We start from the raw sequence: 18263 nt of genomic DNA on the forward strand, positions 1-18263 counted from the left end.
GCCTGCCTCACTTCTGGCTGCATCTGTATGCTTGCTTTGAATAACCAGTGTAAATGGTTCTTGTAGCACAGTAGGAGGGTCCCTGCCTTTGAGACTGGTAGCCTGGGTTCAAGTCCGAGCTGTACTGGAACATTTCCTAATCTATCATTATTTAAATGAAACTCTGCGTCCCTTGCCAAAATGGACAATTTTGCACATACCCAGTTTATACTGCATCTGCCGTATATTTACACAATCACACAATTTGTCTAAATTGCCCTGAAGTTTCTTTACATCCAGGTCACCATTTACAATCCCACCTAGTTTCGTGTCATCGTCAAGTTTGGAAACATTACAGTTCATTCCCTCATCCAGATTTGGATACATATTGTGAATAGTTGGGGTCCAAGCTGGAAGCCTTCTTGTACCACACTGGCCACCAACTACATTCTGAAAAGAAAACCCAATCATTCCTAGTCTCTGAAGTAGAGGATCCGAAAGCTTGTGTTTTCAAATTAACCTGGTGGACTATAACCTGGTGTTGTGTGATTCCTACTCTCTGATTTGGAAGGTGACGTTTTTTTCTTTCAGTAGATGCATCTTATTTTCTTAAAAATCCAAAGAATGTTTGCTTTACGGGGAAGAAGCCTCACTAAGCTTCCAATGCTCTGGCAGGACAGCATTACAAAGGTGTGGCAGAGGTGGGCTTGGCATCGTGCGCAAGCGTAAGAGCTGCTTTAAAACTTGTCTGGGCGGCACCTGTAGATTCAGAAACCGAGGGCAGGTGAGGGGATTGCAGCAATACAGACAGAGAAGGGGACAAAAAGAAAGCACAGACAAACCAGGTGAGAGACTGGGATAGAGACACGAGGGAGAGGTGAAAGTGTTAGTAAGTAAGGTCCCTCAGACCCGGTTTCTATCTGCTTTATTGCTGAGGCGAGTTTACGGGGACTTGGTGCACCGACTACTTGCTCTGTCCAATTTCTTTTACTTAGTTTCAGATAACTTTACGAGTACTTTTTTGCTTTAAGAAATGATTTGAAACGCTAGTTTTTATTTATTTCGTAGCTGGTTGTCGCTATGACTTAAAGGGCAGGTGATTGACGTTTCGGCCACATTCTCTCTCCAACCGTGGTGGGAAGGTTGACTTAAATCTGATCTTTGCTTTCGTCCGGCTCCTTTGCGATCCTGGTGGTATTCCGACGCGGATCTTCGTTCTTCTGTCCCTTTTTATCTGCAAAAGAATTCTGAAACTGTCCTGTTTCACCTGTTGGGGTGTGGTGCTCTCCTCTCTTGTGGCTGTCATTGACCTGTTACTAGGCCAGTTTGGAAGCATGTAAGTTGGACAAGGGTTTGGTGTAAATTTAAACCTGCTCTTTAGCTTCCTGATGCGTTTTTCTTGTTTGTTTAGTGTTCTCAATGACGCTACTGCTTTCCATGTGGATGAGTTGCAGCGTTGCTATTTGTCGCTTTTTAAGAATGTTGTAAGAATGTTGACAAACCTGTTTCTCACCTCCTTACTTGCGCCCCCCTCCCCCACCCACCCAAAACCTCACCCTTTCAATTGATGGTGTGAACTACAAGTCGTTTCTGACAGACAAACGGGAGGCTTGAAGAACACAGCAGGCCAGGCAGCATCTGTAGGAAAGGAGCAGTCAACGTTCTGGGTATTAATTAATTACCTCAGCCATTTCTGAACTGGCAAAGAGAATGCCATGAACTCCTTTGGCACCAGGCTATCTCTTGTTAACTAGAGTAAAATGTGCAAATAGGGATACCTTTTCATATTGGTTTATTTAAAATAAATTGTAACTTAATTTGAGATTTGCCTCATGACTGAATGCAGATTTTCCAGTTTGAAGCGCTTGTGCTTGAAGGCTAGGCTGGGGTGGAGTTGCTTTAGCAACTGGCCTATGCTACTTGTGCATTTGGTAAAGAAAAAGTAGAACCACCATAGACCTACTGGACCACATGGCTGCTCCACTATTATAGAGGGAGATAACTGGTGGTAATTTCACTATTAGGGTAACCACAAGGGGAGATATTGAAAACAAGAGCCCTTCATGGAACTGACCCTATACTGTTGGCATCACTTAGCATTGCATGGTAGCTCTCTTGCCAATGAGGAAACCAAACTCCTTCAATCCATATGCCCACATTTTGATAATCTTGCTTGGTATCCCCAACTATCCTGGGGAGTTAGTAACTGAGAGCTATATTTGCCCTTTTTTTTCTTCCATATTCCAGACTTTCCACAACCCTGCTTCTTCAATTGCCTGTGCTTGAAATCCCTTCCATAGCCTCTCCATGTCTCCCTCCTGTAAAAACAAGGCTGTGTGATACCTTTTATTTCCGATCAAGCACTTAGTCACTTTGTTGAACACAATTACGTAGCATTTGGGAATATGCCTCCAGATGTGCCTTTTTAAATATTAATATGTATATATTTAAATACTACTCCCCTTTCCAAAACGTGTTCTCTGAGAGCCCTTAAGATGCTGGTATTGGGGTGAGTACATAATCATGAATTGAGGATTGGTTCTCTAAAAAGAGAATTGGGATGAAACTGCAACTAATGGAGTGCCACCACCCAAGGATCAGTGCAGTGGCCAGAATTATTTACAATAGATAACTTCAATGAAAAAAGTGAATGTATTATTGCTAAGTTTTTGGATAATACAAAAATAGATGAGGCAAGTACAAATATGTCACAAGTTTACAGAGGGATAGAAACAGGTTAAATGAGTAAACAAGCACTTGGTGGATGGAGTATAATGTGGAAAAATGTGAGGCTATGTACCTTGACAAGAAGAACAGGACAGATGTGTATTTAAATGGAGGAAATACTTCAAAAAGCTGCAAAGCAAGGATTTGTGGGTCCATGTGAATGAATCACATAGCTAACATTACTATTGAATGGGTAATAGGGAAGGCAATCAAATTGTTGTCTTCGAAATAAAGACCAATGTAGTACAAAGGAAGAAGTCTTTCTGAAATTATACAAAGCACGAGTTATACCTCAGCAAGAATATTGTGAACAGTTTTGATACCCTTCTCTTAGGAAAAATGAGCTGGCATTGGAGAGTGTACAGTGAAGGTTCATGAGGTTGATCCTGGATGTGGGGAGATTCTCTTATGAAATGTTGACTAGCTTGTGATAGTATTCACTGTAGATTTAGTAGACTGAGGGAATAACTTATTCAATAATAACCAGATTCTTGCATTTTTGAGAATTTTTAGAAATCCCTGGAAAATGCAATATGTTACTAATGGTAGCTGTAAATAACTGGATTTTGAAGCTCAAACTTGGATTGTACCATCTTCGAACTGGTTCTGCTTATAGGTTGCATTCTGAAACTATAAAGCAGTACAAAATTCAAAAACTTAAGATTGCAACAGTAGTATGGTGGTTTGCATAAACCACACTCAAAGGAATTTTAATATGAAGTGTTTATTCTGCTTGCTATCTTAGGTAATCAGAAAATGGCTAACACAAGTTCAGGAGTGAAGGTTTTCCAGGGGCTTCTCATTTTTGGCAATGTCGTCATCATGGTATGTATTTGTTAAACTATTACCGAATTGTGCTGATATTACTGTTATGATGAGAATTGTACTAGAAGCTAAGTTTACTACCATTCTGTAGGAAAATAATCCTTGGTACATTTTCCAAGTGTTTTTTCTATGGTTTAGACCTTTTAATATGATTTCATATTTCCAGTTATATGGTAGTGAATAAATTTATTGCAATATTTGTCGTTTCAACTGTCTACATACAATTTCCTGAAGATAATCAGTGCTATGTCTGACAAGTTGCAGAGGATCACGTAGTGCCAGGCTTCTACAATCAAGTTTACAGGTGTTGGGTCTGGTATGTTGCACTGTATATTTGTAAGTGGCCCAATCTGTTAGTTCCCTTTGTATAATACCAGATCTGGCCACCAATGGATCCTGTGTGAACTAGCATTAGAAGTAAACCCAATTATGCTTCAAGGCAGTTTCAAGTGCGCAATGTGTCTGCACTTTCTTTTTCAGTGCATCAAACTGTTCTAGACATTGGTGGATTTTTTATTAAGAAAACAATCTTGGCCAGGTAGTTTTGTATTGACTTCTTAATTTCCTTTCTTCCATGCTGTTTGGACAAGGTATTTTTTTTGGTTTGTTTGAACCTCTCTGTTCTCTAGAACTAACCCGAATAGAGTTATGGTTATATAGCTTGGAAACAGCCCCTTTGGTCCAACTCATCTGTGCTGACCAGCTATCCTAAAATGATCCAGTTGCATTAAGCCCATTTTCCTCTACACCCTTCCTATTCACATACCCAGCCAGATGACTTTTTAAATGTTTCAATTATGCATGCGTCTGTCAGCCTGTTCCAGCCACGCACCACCGTCTTGTGGAAATACTGCCCCTTGGGCCCCTTTTTTTAAATCTTTCCCCTCTTGCCTTAAACCTGTGTCCTCTAGGTTTGGACAGCCCTACCCTGGGAAAAAGACCTTGGCTATTTGTCCTATCCATGCTCCTCATGATTTTGTAAGCCATATAAGGTCACACCTATAGGCCTCTGACACTCCAGGGGGAAAGAAAGCCCCAGCTTTTCCCTATAGCTCAAACCCTCCAATCCCAGCAGCATACTTGTAAATCTTTTTGGGACCCTTTCAAGTGTAACAAAATCTTTCCTATAAGAAGATATGACTGTGTATTCATCCAATCCCATTGCAATGAAACAACTCCTAAAGAGCTTCATACAGTGGTAGGTTATCCTGCAGGCATTGTGTGATTATTCAGCAGAACTATATGGCATGATACATAACTTCTGCTTTTAGTTCCTTATTTTCCTCCAGCTGTAATTGGTATTTATATCTCATTCCTATCATTTCAAGTCACAGTGCTGAAGTCTTGGTGCATATTGCCAAATTTTGTTTCAAGAAACTAGGACACATTAAGGATGAAAACATTGTTTTTTCAACATAGTGAGATTGTTACACCACTGAGCTAAGTACACAGAAATGGTGAAAATAGACCCACCCTTTAGACTCCTTAGTTCGAGACATGACCTATTTTGTTTCCTGCAATACCACTGGCACTAATAATGGAAGGTAGCAGTACAGGTTGCTCTGGAGTTAAATTTCTGAAATTATTGAAATATAACTTCACCTTAAAGTGCCAAACCTAGCCTCTCTGTTGATCTATGCCAACCCAGAGATACTATGCAAGTCCCTTGGTCCTGATGGCTTGCGTCCCTAGATCCTAAAAGAGGTACCTACAAACAATGCATTGTTTGTAACTTCCCAGAAATCCTTGGATTCTGAAGAAGGACCAGAGGATTGGAAAACTGCCAATGTGACACTCCTAGTCAAAAAATGAGGCAGAATATGGGTAACTATTGGCCAATTGGACACAAGGCAAATGTTGGAGAATTATAAGAACCGATTATTCAGGAAGGAATAGCAGAACATCTGGAATGCCATGATCTAATTAAGCAGTGTCAGCATAGCTTCATGAAAGGAAAATTATGTCTGACTAAATTCATCAGTTTTTTTGAGGAAGTCTCAGCCAGAGTGGGTAGAGCGGAGCCAGTAGATGAGTTGTATTTGGACTAAATAAGGCATTTGACAAGGTACCTCACAAGAAATTTAAGCCACGAATTAGGAGCTCACGGTGTTGTGAGAAGTACATCGGTTTGGTTAGAGTATTAGCTAATGGGCATGAAACAGACTGGGGATAAGGGGTTGTTTTTCAGCTTGGCCGCCCATGACCAATGGGCTTCCTCGGATCCATGCTAGGGCCATAAGTATCAATGGCTTGGAGGTAAGAAGTGAAAGTACTGCAGCCAGATTTGCAAATTACACAAATAGGTGGAAAAGTAGGTTGCAAAAGATCTACAGGCAGTTTTGAGAGATACTGATTGGTTAAGGAAGTGGGCAAAAAGTTTGCAAACACAGCATAATGTGGGAAAATACAAAGTTCCTCATTTTGATTTGATGTGGATTTGAATTTTTCTCCCAGTCGACCTTTTTTAGATTTTAGGTGTCGATTTGCCTTATTAAAGGAAATGCATAACTGGTCAAATGATGAGCTGGCCTGACTACCTGAACTAAGATTTCATTGATGCCTAATTTCTACTTTGTAAATTTTAATGATTTGTGTATTTCCTTTGTCAGTCTGTTTTCTTCTATGTGTGGTTTATATGATTGATGTTGAAGTTTAAGCTATGGGTGTGTTCTCCCTAGGGTGGTTCCAACACTTCCCAATTAATGGTTGGGACTGGCTAGATTCCTTTAATAACCCTCTACGTTATATAATGCATGGAGGGAAGAAATGATTACAAATACTCATTTGTATAATAATTTGTTTTTAATGGGTTTGAAATACACAAAAGCTTATTTGTGTTTATGATATTTCTCAACTTGTACAGATCATTCATTTGTAAGAGTACTCTTTGCTTTTTACTATTGTGAGTCTGAACATGTTCAAAACTCTGCACTACACTTCCTGGAACCTGACTGGTAAATGCACAGCTTGATGCAGCCTTCTGTAGTGTTTGGATGGAGCACATACATGTGCAAAGTGTCTGGTTGTGTTGAACTAGCTAATAATGAAAGTAAATGCCTCTTCTGTTCTGTTAGCAGAAATGTGAAAGAATAAATTAATAATTGTGCTCACAAGTAAGCATTTACATGGTCTTTTTATAATGCCACTTGTTGGACTTGTTTTAGTGCCTTGCATGCTTTCCAAAATTTACTGCTAATGCTAGTGTCCAGTCTACTGAAGCATTTACTTGAGCTTCATAAAATGCCTCAGTGAGAATGATCATTCATTCATGAGGAAATGTGCATTAATTTCTAGAATTGTACCTTAAAGAATCTTTGAGATAACAGTGTGATGCTGGAGGAACACAGCAGGCCAGGCAGCATCAGAGGAACAGGAAAGCTGAAGTTTCGGGTTGGGACCCTTCTTCAGCCTGGCCTGCTGCGTTATTTCAGCTCCACACTGTTATCTCTGACCCAGCATCGGTAGTTCTTACTATCTCTGATTAAAGAATCTTTAATACTTTTATGCTATTGGTTTTTTTTTACTTACAATATTTTCTTCGTGTATCTGATCTCTTTTTTTCTAATTGCAAACTAAAAGGCCAGTTCAAGTCATTATTTTAATGCCTCTGCCCGAAGATGAAATTACCTATTTGTATGGTGAGATGCATCTCAAGACACAAGTGTTCAAAGATTGACTATTAACTTTGGGTTTCTATTTGCAGCTGTGTGGCATTGCATTGACAGCCGAATGTATTTTCCATGTTTCGGATCAGAATGACCTCTGGCCTCTACTTGCAGCTGCTAACAACACTGACATTTTTGCTGCAGCTTGGATTGGACTTTTTGTAGGCTTCTGCCTGTTTGTATTGAGCATAGTTGGTATATTTGGAATCATGAAATCGGCCAAGAATGTTATCCTAACAGTAAGTTTGAATTTTGCTTGATAGAACTTATTTTATCTCCATTTGTCACTTGCTTTTGATTAGTGCATTTGCCTTCTCCAACACATGGCTAGCAATAACCTGAAATAATGCCACAAACATTTTATGGATCTGGAGTGGAACCTTTTTACATCCAGTTCAACGGTTTTACTCTGGACTGCTCCTGAAACAACAGCCTCTTTGGAATTTGTAAAATATTACACTTAACAGTAGTGTTTAGTGAACATAAATTGCCAGTATATACTTACTTGACATATCAATTTAAATGTAGGGTAATTCTTTCAAAGCAAAGAGCCGTTGCACTTAAAATATCACTATATTGATATTTTTAAAATACATTTCAAATTGAGGGATTTTTATTAACAGTCTTAGTGATGGTGACCTTTAGGATCAGATTGATCTTTCTCCTGGTTCAGTAATGTTCCTTTTTAGGAAAAGAGATTTGCCATCTTTGCCTTGTTCTATCTACATTTGACCCTCGACAACAGCAAAGTGCTTGGCTCTCAACAGCCCTCTGAAAAGGCCTGTGAAAATTGCTGTACACAGAGGCAATTGTGGCACTATCTAACTAGTTATGGAATTTAAGTCCGTGTCTGCCTACTTGAATGCAATATTACACCACTGTCCATGACGAAATTAAAAGCTTCAATTAATCTTACCTCTAGAAACTTTCTGTTTGCTAATCTGAATAATATTCCTCTTGATTAAGAAATCTACTAGGTTATTTTATTTATAGTTTAAGGTACATATTAGCTAGTAACCTGTCTTTTTTTGGTGTTCTCTTTCAGTACATTATTTTGATGCTAATTGTCTACATCTTTGAAGTTGCTTCATGCATCACAGCTGCAACACACAGGGATTTTGTAAGTAATCCCTCCTTTCCTCATGAGCGAGTGCCCTATTCATTTCATTGCTGAACATTTAAAAATTAAATCTCTTTTTGGTCAAATCAACTGTCATTTCGCTAATGAAGTGGAAGTCCTGTCTAGAATGGTGATTGATCAATTGCAGCACATAATTTTTATTTAACATAAGTTTTGCTCACATTTTCCATCTTGGAAGTTGGGAAGCTAAAACAATGGTAAGGTGCAGAAATTAACACTGGTGCTGTAAAATAATGGGATTAACGAGTTTTCATCCTGCATTTTTGCCATTCAGTGACAACCTGTGACACTGTCCCTTATTTTGAATACAGTTGCAGTTCTGAATGTAGCAACATGGAGCTCATCTCTCCCATCAACCAATTGGGCCATACCTACCACTAGTGTCCACCAATCACCATCATTCCATTACCTCCACACCCTGCCCCCGCCGCTGCCTGCCATCTGCAGCTCCCCCAACCCCCACATTCAGCCTTGAAGAAGGGTAATACCCGAAACATTGACTTTGCCTTTCCTCCAGATACTCCATAGTTCGCTGTGTTCTTCTAGCCTCCTGTTTGTCGACCTTCGATTCCAGCATCTGTAGTTTTATTTTTGTCTCTAACCTAGTGAATTGAGTTTGGAAGTGTGCTGTAACCTCAGTGTTGTAGTATTGAAGTATTCCTCTTGAATGCTCTGGTGCCAGAAGCTTTGAGTATTCATTAAGCTCAGATCCAAACATAAATGACCGGGAAAAATCTGCTGATGGCTTCTGATAGGGTATTGAAACTGAAATGAGTTCTGTTTGATACAACACAACACAAGTCCATCAGCTCTCTGGGTCTAGGCCCGAAACATCAGCTTTTGTGCTCCTGAGATGCTGCTTGGCCTGCTGTGTTCATCCAGCCCCACACTTTGTTATCTTGGATTCTCCAGCATCTGCAGTTCCCATTATCACTGATACAATTTTAACCCCACTGTGAAGCCTCTTCCAGGGATGCCTAACCTGAAGAAGTTACCCTCCTCCCTCCGGACCAACCTCAGGGAATCTCTTTCCCACTGCAACTCTCTCGGCTCTCTGATGAAGGGTCTAGGCCCCAAACGTCAGCTTTTGCGCTCCTGAGATACTGCTTGGCCTGCTGTGTTCATCCAGCTCCACGCTTTGTTATCCATGACTGTGATCTCATTATGTTTGCATCCAGTCCAACTCTCATTATTACACTTTTTTTGTTTGCAAGGTGAAGTTGTTATTAATTGTTTTTATTAAAAACTCCTTCTTTTTACTCATTCTAAGGGTTTGCAAAGGGTCAGATTTTGTGCGAGGGTGAGACTCCTTATGTAGTTGGCAACTCTGTGGTTCCCAGCCTCACCATAGGAAATGGGGTCTACTAGCTAAGAGTGTCCAGTGAAATGTGGCTGGTTAGATGGATGGCTCTGATCTCTCTGTGCTGGGAATAAGACGGGTGGTAGGAGGCCTTTGAAAGACTGTTATTCGGCTCTTCAAGGCGCTAGTTGGCTCATAGGTATACAGGCCTTATAAGGTCATCCCTGCCTTGATGATGCGTTGTGATTATGTATCTATAATGCTGCCCAAATTAACAGATCCAAACCTGCCCACAGGGAGATGCTTACCCCAATGCCATTTTACTCCCCTCTTTTATTTTCTTAGTCAAGGATCTATCGACCTCTGCCATTTAAAATTATTCAATGAGCCTGCCTCAACTGCTCACTAGAGAAGAGGTCTGAATACTCCTGACTCTCTGGGGAGGAAATACCCCTGTCTTGAATGTTTTTGCTGTCTTTTTCAAAAGGGGAGTATACACCCTGCATTATGATTTAAATAACATACATCTTGTTTTACTGAATGCCAACAAATTCCAGTCTGGTTTGCCTAATATTTCTTCCACAACAAAACCAGAAATTGCTGGAAAATCTCAGCACATCTGGCAGCATCTGTGAAGAAAAATCAGTTAACGTTTAGGGCCCGGTGACCCTTTCTAGGATTGATAGTAGCTAGGAAAATATAAATTTATATGCAGAAGATATGGTAGGGGGAGGGGTAAGGAGTAAATGATAGGTACGGATAGAACTTAAAGAGACGAACAGTTGGACAGTCAAAGGAGTTGATAACAATCTGGCCAGGAGGGTGAATCGCTATTAATGGAGACTGTTAGTGGCTAACAATTGTTAGCGTGTAATGGTAAGCTATATGATAAGGCCTGGTGTGTGCCTAGGGGCCAGGACATGGGAAGAGTTCAGGCCCTAAAATTATTGAACTCGATATTAAGCTCAGAGGGCTGCAAGGTTCTCACGTGCTCTCTCGTGCGCGCTCTATCCCCACCTATCATTTGCTCCTGACCTCTTTTCCGTCCCCCCCCACCCTATCTCCTTCATACAAACTGACATTTTCCTAGCTACCATCAGTTCGAGGAAGGGTCACTGGACCTGAAACATTAACTCTGATTTTTCTTCAGATACTCCAGACCTGCTGAACTTTTCCAGCAATTTCTGTTTTGCTTTTATTTACAGCATCCATAGTTCTTTTGGGTTTTTATTTTAATATTCGTTCTAATATGGCTCCTAATCCTGAGTTATCTTGATTATACAGGAAAAGTGTGCATTGAGTGTCAGTCTAAAGTCCATCACATTTCTTTTAAAAGACACTACATTGTTCCAAGCCTCATTTTTTGCGGGGTTAATTTTTAGGACTAAATTTTGAAATTCAACTTGCATTCTGGCCAAAGGGAAACAGTTGAAACAATTCATGGATTGGTTTTTAAAACAAAAGGTCATTAGCTTTGGACGGGAAAATAAATAGCTGGCACTTATGGAAAATTAACCTCCAGTACTGAATTTGGATACAAGACCTTCCTCTCAATTGTAAACCTGCCTCTTTAGTTGTTAGATCCTGTTTTTCTTTGGTTTACTTCATTAGAACATGTGGTCATTTTCAGAAATCTCTTTCGGTTAGGGATCTTTCATAGATTCAAGTAGTTTTCTACACTGTTTTCAACATCTTTCCAAACCTTATTTTTCAGCTGGTCCCAAACTTTTTTCTCAAGCAAATGCTCCAGCTATATGATAACCGAAACTGGCAGAATGACGATGAGTTCAGAAAGTACACAGAGCTCACCACTTCTTGGAATCGTGTCATGACTGAAGTAAGTACAGCAAGAATTCTTTGAAAGTAGCCAAGAAAGTTGAACTTCTGTTAGTAAGGCTTAGTTTCTAAATAGAGGCATAGCGTTAAAAAAGCAAGGAGGTGATGGTAGGCCTCTGCAAATCATTGATCAGACCATGTTTGGAGTGTTGTGTTCAGTAGTGGACACCTTATTTAAGGAAAGATATTAAAGCCCTAGCAAAAGTGCAAATGAAATTTGCTAGAATTACAGAAGGAATGAGGAATTTTAGATACAAGGAAAAGTTTAAAAATTTGGGCTTATTCTCCTAGTATTGTGATGAATTTAAAGACATGTTCAAAATTTGTGGACAAGGTAAAGAAGGATATTCTGTTTCCAGTAATTGTTACATTATTAACTGGGGGTCGCAATTTCAAGAATGTCAGCAAGAGAGCTAAGTGAGGTAAGGAGAAACTCTCTTTTCCTGAGGGTAGTGGTGGAGGTGGATCCCATCGGCAGTTTCAAGTGAGCTGAAAATATATAATTGAAAGTGATAAATTTAGACAATTCCAGATAGAGGGCTGGAGAATGGGACTAACTGGGTAGCTTTTTTGGTAGCTAGTACATAAATGATGGGCTAAATGTCTGCCTTCTGTACTGTAAAATTCTATCTTCCTAAGAAGAGAAAGAACTTTTGTATTTTTCTAATTTGGGTTCCTTGTGTCGTCTTACTGGCTCAGAACAGCTTTCTAGATTCCTAATGAACTGTTGTTTAACAATAAACTGTGTACGTGATCTGACTATAAAGCAGCATAAAGATTTAACCTCCTAGCAAAGTACAGAGAGCCTTCGTGAATCTCTATGGTGGAAATGACAGATGAGATGGGGAGAAAAGTGCTCCCACTGGTCTGGCAGCTTCAATGGGCAGAAAGCACAGCCAATATTTCAGGCCCAATGATTGTTCTGATGCCAAGTCACTGGACTGGAAATATTATCTTGCGCTTTCTCCCTGAAGATGCTGCCAGATCTCCAACAACTTCTGCTTTTTGTTTAATCTCTATCATCAATTTTCTGTGTGTGTGTGTGTGTGTGTGTGTCCGTCTGTCCGTCCGTCCACTGGAGTGTATCTTTCCATTTGAGAAGTATACTTTCACTAACACTATTTTGAGATTTTTTTTTGTTTTTGTCTTGTTTGGAAAAAGTCATGTTAAAAGAAAAACCATCACTGCACAGTACTATGAAATCTCTCCCTTGTAACATCTGAAGTTAGTACAGTAGCTTATTTGAGAGAAAAAATGACATCCCTACCTTGAAGATGGGTGGCTGAAAAGGCATTTACTTAGTCAGTTTCACAGCTGGCAGTTGTATTGTCTTTTACAGTATACACAGACTTGTGAAGAGACGAGTTACAAAGATGTGACATACTAAGTTGTTCTTTTCCTTTTATTGCAGAATAACTGCTGTGGTGTTAGAGGACCCCAGGACTGGATTCAGTTCAACTCTGTATTCAGATCCACCCATTTAGATTCTGATTTCCCGTGGCCTCGAGAATGCTGTACAACTAACTTTGTTGACCAATTTCTAAGTTTGGATGGTTGCAGACTTGGTGTTCGTGGCTTTGTTCATAATCAGGTAATATGAAGCTTGGATTATTTAAGTTTCTTGTTACAATTGGTCAAGGTATTTGTGGCACTACACTTGGAGTAAGCTATTACAGTTTGAATCCCTACTTATAGGGGTTTATTGAATAGAAACTGTTGAGGGCTCATTAGCCTGCTTTCTGGGACAAAGCAGTTCTTTTGAGGAAATATTGATCAGGGCTTGTGCACATGTCACGAGAAAGAATGAGAGGTGGTCATTCATTGAAACAAAATTCTGAGGAACATGATGAGACAGATGTTGAAAATGAACAGACACAGTTGTAGAGGTCCCCACTCAATATGGGGATACAGTGGAATTTCATCTGAGGATTATTAATATTTGGTGTTCTCTTTCCCCATGTTCATGCTGATTTGGTGTGTTGATTTCCACATGCAGAAAAATATTTTCAAAGCTGTTTGATCGTGGGAGTCTAGGGTTATGGCGATAGCCACAAGAAATAAAATTAGGGTCGATAATGACACTTTCCTATTTAAGGGAAAACAAATATATTTATAAAAGCTAATCATTGTAGTATAGGATTTTTTTGGACAGCCATTTTGATCACTGGCTCCTTTGGCTGACCTCTGCACTAAAGGTTAGCAACCAAACCTCAACTTGTAAAGATAGCAAAGGGAAAAGTAGGCCCACAGCTGATGTGGAGAAAGGTGTAACACTCAGATACCAGAATTGGAAAATTTAATTGAAATTGATCAAAATGATTTACTGAAGTGTCCTCTTGCTGAAATGTAAAAATGAACAAATTGTACAGATGGAAATAACTTGTAGCTGTTCTATACATAATTCAATTCCCGTTTTTGTCTTTATAACTTCACTGTCTCTTCCAAAAAAAAGAAATATTACAATGCAGCTCTGCCAGTGGGTGGTTGCTGCTATAGCGTACTGGCTAACAACACCTTGCAAGTTGACTTGAATAAAAATGAGAACTGATGACTCTGTGCTTTCATGGTGCTGGCTGCTTCAAACAAAAGAAGTATTGGCAAACCCAAAGTTTGCCACCATCTCCAATGCAGCTTGTTTCCCTTTTCACCCTGCTTGTCTATCATTGACAAGCAATGAGTCCTGTTATGATGTGCATTACCAACTGCAATATATTCTGCTTTAAGCCCGTACTGCAGTCCATACATTGTAAGATATTAGTCTGAAATGTGTCAGGCTGTGTACAGTGTGAGCTTGTGTGGACCTTTCTTGCAAGTAAGGACGTTCATCTGTTTGTGTACTGGAGCACTCCCTTTTTCTGCATTTCTGTAGCGTCATCTTTAGGATCTCTTTTTTTCACATGCTCATTCTTCTCTGTTAGTCATATGTCAGTCACGTGGTTAGATAAACCAATGAATTCCAACAATCTCACTATTGAACACTGTACATAATCCACCACCATGTGCCCATCTTATTCAATCTAATTTCATGCAGCAACAGAAAGTTCAGTTCCTTGCCCCAAGGAAACTTGGAATTTATTAGAATAATTTTATTAAATTGGTATAAATATAATTTCTAATTGTGCACTTATTTACTTGCAGGGATGCTTTGAATTCATTTCTGGCCCTCTGAACAGACATGCTTGGGGTGTTGCATGGTTTGGATTTGCTATCCTTTGTTGGACTGTAAGTCTGTTTTTTTTTCTGAGCACTATTTTCCATGTCAATGCATCATCCTACATTTACATTTGGTTTGAGTAATCTTCTGTACTATGTTTCCCTCAAATTTTGGCTGTGCATAATTTTTTTTTGAACAAAGAATTGTTACCATGCAAGTATCATGGCACATGGCCTTTGTGGTGGGCCTTGCAGGCTCTCATGTAAATTAAAGCTGCTGATCAATTATCTGAATAATTTGAGTGAACATTCCTTGATCTCCTCAACCAGATCAGAGCATTGAATGTCATATTTGATTTTGAAACTTAATGTTGGATTTTCAAAAGCAGCAGATAGCTTTATTTGGCCTTGATTTGAGCTCTTTAAAGTATGGCACAATAGTTTCATCTGCTTCTCCCCTCCCTTCACTGGACTAGATTATTGCTCCATTTGGTGCAAGCAGTTGCCAGTCATATTTCCTAAATGGACTTTCACATGATACCTAGTAAGTTGATGCCAACTTTGAGCTTGGGAGTGGAGGGTGTCACCACTAAACCTGATTTTTGACTTCTGTGAATACTTATTGCAGTATGAGTCACTGAATTCCTGTTGAGATTGATAGATTGTGTTTCCCCTCATCACCTAAGTGGGGTTAGGTGAACACAAGAATTGCAAGCTGGAGTTGACCATTCAGCTCTCCTACGGCCTGCTCTTCTGTTCAATAAGATCATGATTGAGCTGCTTGTGGCCTCAATGTCACACTTTGTCAGCCTCAATTCTTTGACGATATGTTAACTTTAAGGAAAACCCAGTGCACTCAGTCTGGAATAAATTATATCCACTGCTGGCTCAGGTAGAGCATAAGCATTCCATAGAATAAAGCCTGTACTACAGCTGTAGTTGTTTCAGCGTGGCTTGAGTTGAAATGGCACTTGTATTTAAGCCATTTAATTGAACAATTAAGTATGTAATTGTTCACAGATGTATCTGATTTGTCCTTGTGCTATTAAATGGAAAAGCTACAGTCTGTTACTCAATATATCATCTGCAGAAAACAGACTCCTTTTTTATGTTCACAGTATTTGTAGTACATTATATATGATGCACTAAATTTCATGTGAAATTGATACTTTACTCATACAAAAATTCTCCAGAGGAATAAGGAATGCTTTTTGAAGTGAGTCATAGATTGGGTAGTGAAGATAGAACTGGGAGTGTGAGAGAAAAGGAACCAGATTTGGCTGTGGCTAGGAATTGAATCAAGCTAATGGATTCATGCTTGACTCAGTCTAGAAGACAAAATCCAGCCTGATTTCAGTGCAGTAGTTAGGAATAGTTGCCTTTTGGATTAGACGTGAAACAGGTTTCACCTACACTGTAAAAGATAAAATGGCTCTTACACAAGAAAGAATCCTTTGCTTCCCTCTTTCAATTATTAGCCAATATTTATTGCTCAACCAGCATGGTGATTATTGCATTATTGTTTTCTTCCGAAGAGCAGAAGTTGTAATGATACTGAAAAATGTGTTTTGACTATTTCTGTATGGATAACGTAGGTTAGACTTTACAGCATAAATTAACATTTTGTTTTCTTGTTTCAGTTCTTTGTCCTTGCTGGATCAATGTACTTCTATGCTATACTGAATAATTAAACAAAGGCATTGGACTTCAAATATGGACTTGAAATCAAATCTGTTTGCAACCTTCCCACCTCATGTGAATACTGAGGACTCTTAGTCTGAGCCTATGAAGTATTGGGAGTTGTAATCTGTTCTGTTTGTATTCAGCCCCTTCAGATTTCCTCCGGCACCTCCCACTTGTTGACCTGGCGAAGATCTTTATTGTAGTTTCTGCACTTTTCAAAAAACAGTACTCTTAATTTTATTGGACGGTGAAATTAGGCCATGGTTCAGAAACTTCTGTACTTCTGCCTGAGCTTCAATCCAGCAACAATGTTGTGACGTTAGCTTCACCATAAACTATAACTGAGAACTGGATTCTATTTGCTTTACTAAATTTAGCTGTTGGAGAGGATTAAATACTCTCAATTGGTGACAATAGAGAAGAATTGAACACAGATTCAAAATGATAGTTCAGCTAGTCTTAGCTACACAGACGACTAAGATTCTGTTCCATTGATTGTAACTTGTGGGTGGATTAGTCCATTAAACTGGCTTCTCCAAAGGGATAGATTAGAAAGGAACACAATTCCTCTAGTCATCGCACCGCAAAAGAGAAACCAGCTTAAGGGCCTAAGTCTTTTCCTCTTACAGTCTTTTACTTTAAACATAAGTATATAAATTTATCAAATTATCATCAATCTCTACTTGAACAATAAAATGATCTGTGTAGTGTCAATGAGTAAAACTGTACTGTTGACTTTTTTGTGACATTGGGATTATCAATGTAAAAATACCTGTAAACATATTTTGCAGGAAATTAACTATGTGAAGGTGGTGAGTTTGGTATATTTTCAACCTCTTCTGTAAACTGAATATTAAACTTGTAATATAGAGTGTACATTATGGGTTTTCTTTATATATTATCCAGTGTACAAAATCATTTAATTTATAAAAATAAATTATTAACCTTCAGGGCAATGTGCAATTGATTGAACTGAGCCTTTGAAGAAAGGCGAATCAAGTTGAGCTCCAGAGTTCTTGAGATTGTGATCATCCAACAGGATATCAGCTCACCTCTAACATAAATGCATGGTATCATCACACAATTACAGTTGATACAATGCGGAAGGAAGCCATTCAGCCCAACTTGTTAACTCTGGCTCTGCAGATGAGCATTATGACTAAGTGACCATCTCCTGTCTTTTTCCACTCCCTTGAACATTGTTTATATTCAAATAGAGCATATTAGATGATTTTAAATGTTATGATTGTACCTGCCTCCATCACACTTTTTTCTGGGCAATGTATTTCAGACTAAAATCACTTTTCTGTATGAAGAGGTTTTACCACACATTATGCATTTGTTTCTTGACCCAAATTTAGTCTAGCTGGAAAAATAGCACTTGATTAATTGAGATTCACGAACTTGAAGTTTGAAGAATTACCTTGCTGTTTGATTGCTAGATGTGCTGGATTCTTAATACTTTGCTCTCCAATTTCTGAAAATTTCAAGTGTTCGTGCTGAAGATGGGAGCAAATATAGATTCTACTCTGCTGTATTTGTTGACCAGGAACTTGGACTGCAACAGTTTTACTTTGAGCATTTTGGATCTTGGGGTATTGATACAAGTAGAACTTTGAAATAGTGCAAGTGAAGATTATAGAACTCATGGAAGAGTAGGGTTTTTAAGGCTTTTGAAGAGGAAATTGTAGCAAAATCAAATTTTTTTTTGTGAACAACTTTGCGCTAAGTGTGAAGGTGTGACCATTGGTAGTATCTCTCTGTTCAATGTCCAGTTCAGAGAATACAAAATCTGACAGATGGAAAATGCTAGAGGTAGCTTGGATTTTTTTTTTTGATGTCTTTGTGTGGTCTGTGTAATGACCAGGCTGGCATTAATTGATTAATCATAAGAGATGTACAGCACAGAAACAGACCCTTTGGCCCAACTGCTCCATGCTGATTAGATATTCTA

General features: G+C 39.1%; 1 protein-coding gene across 1 annotated transcript; it reads left to right on the forward strand.

Annotated features, from left to right (window-relative positions):
• The first annotated feature begins 703 nt into the window (after positions 1-703).
• Positions 704-17259, forward strand: LOC125457092 (uroplakin-1b-like). The gene is made up of 8 exons (XM_048540808.2): positions 704-824; positions 3452-3531; positions 7235-7435; positions 8242-8316; positions 11352-11474; positions 12885-13064; positions 14612-14695; positions 16267-17259. Exons 2-8 carry the CDS (start codon positions 3463-3465, stop codon positions 16315-16317), a joined length of 783 nt encoding a protein of 260 aa, XP_048396765.1. The 5' UTR covers positions 704-824; positions 3452-3462; the 3' UTR covers positions 16318-17259.
• Positions 17260-18263: the final 1004 nt, after the last annotated feature.

This window comes from Stegostoma tigrinum, chromosome 12, assembly GCF_030684315.1.
Source record: "Stegostoma tigrinum isolate sSteTig4 chromosome 12, sSteTig4.hap1, whole genome shotgun sequence".
NCBI lineage: Eukaryota > Metazoa > Chordata > Chondrichthyes > Orectolobiformes > Stegostomatidae > Stegostoma > Stegostoma tigrinum.

Excerpts from the sequence above, each read along its gene's own strand:
- LOC125457092 (XM_048540808.2), top strand. The coding sequence starts at position 3,463 with ATGGCTAACACAAGTTCAGGAGTGAAGGTTTTCCAGGGGCTTCTCATT. Across the intron at positions 8,317-11,351 it reads CTGCAACACACAGGGATTTT|CTGGTCCCAAACTTTTTTCT; the intron begins GTAAGTAATCCC and ends CTTATTTTTCAG. Across the intron at positions 14,696-16,266 it reads TTGCTATCCTTTGTTGGACT|TTCTTTGTCCTTGCTGGATC; the intron begins GTAAGTCTGTTT and ends TTCTTGTTTCAG.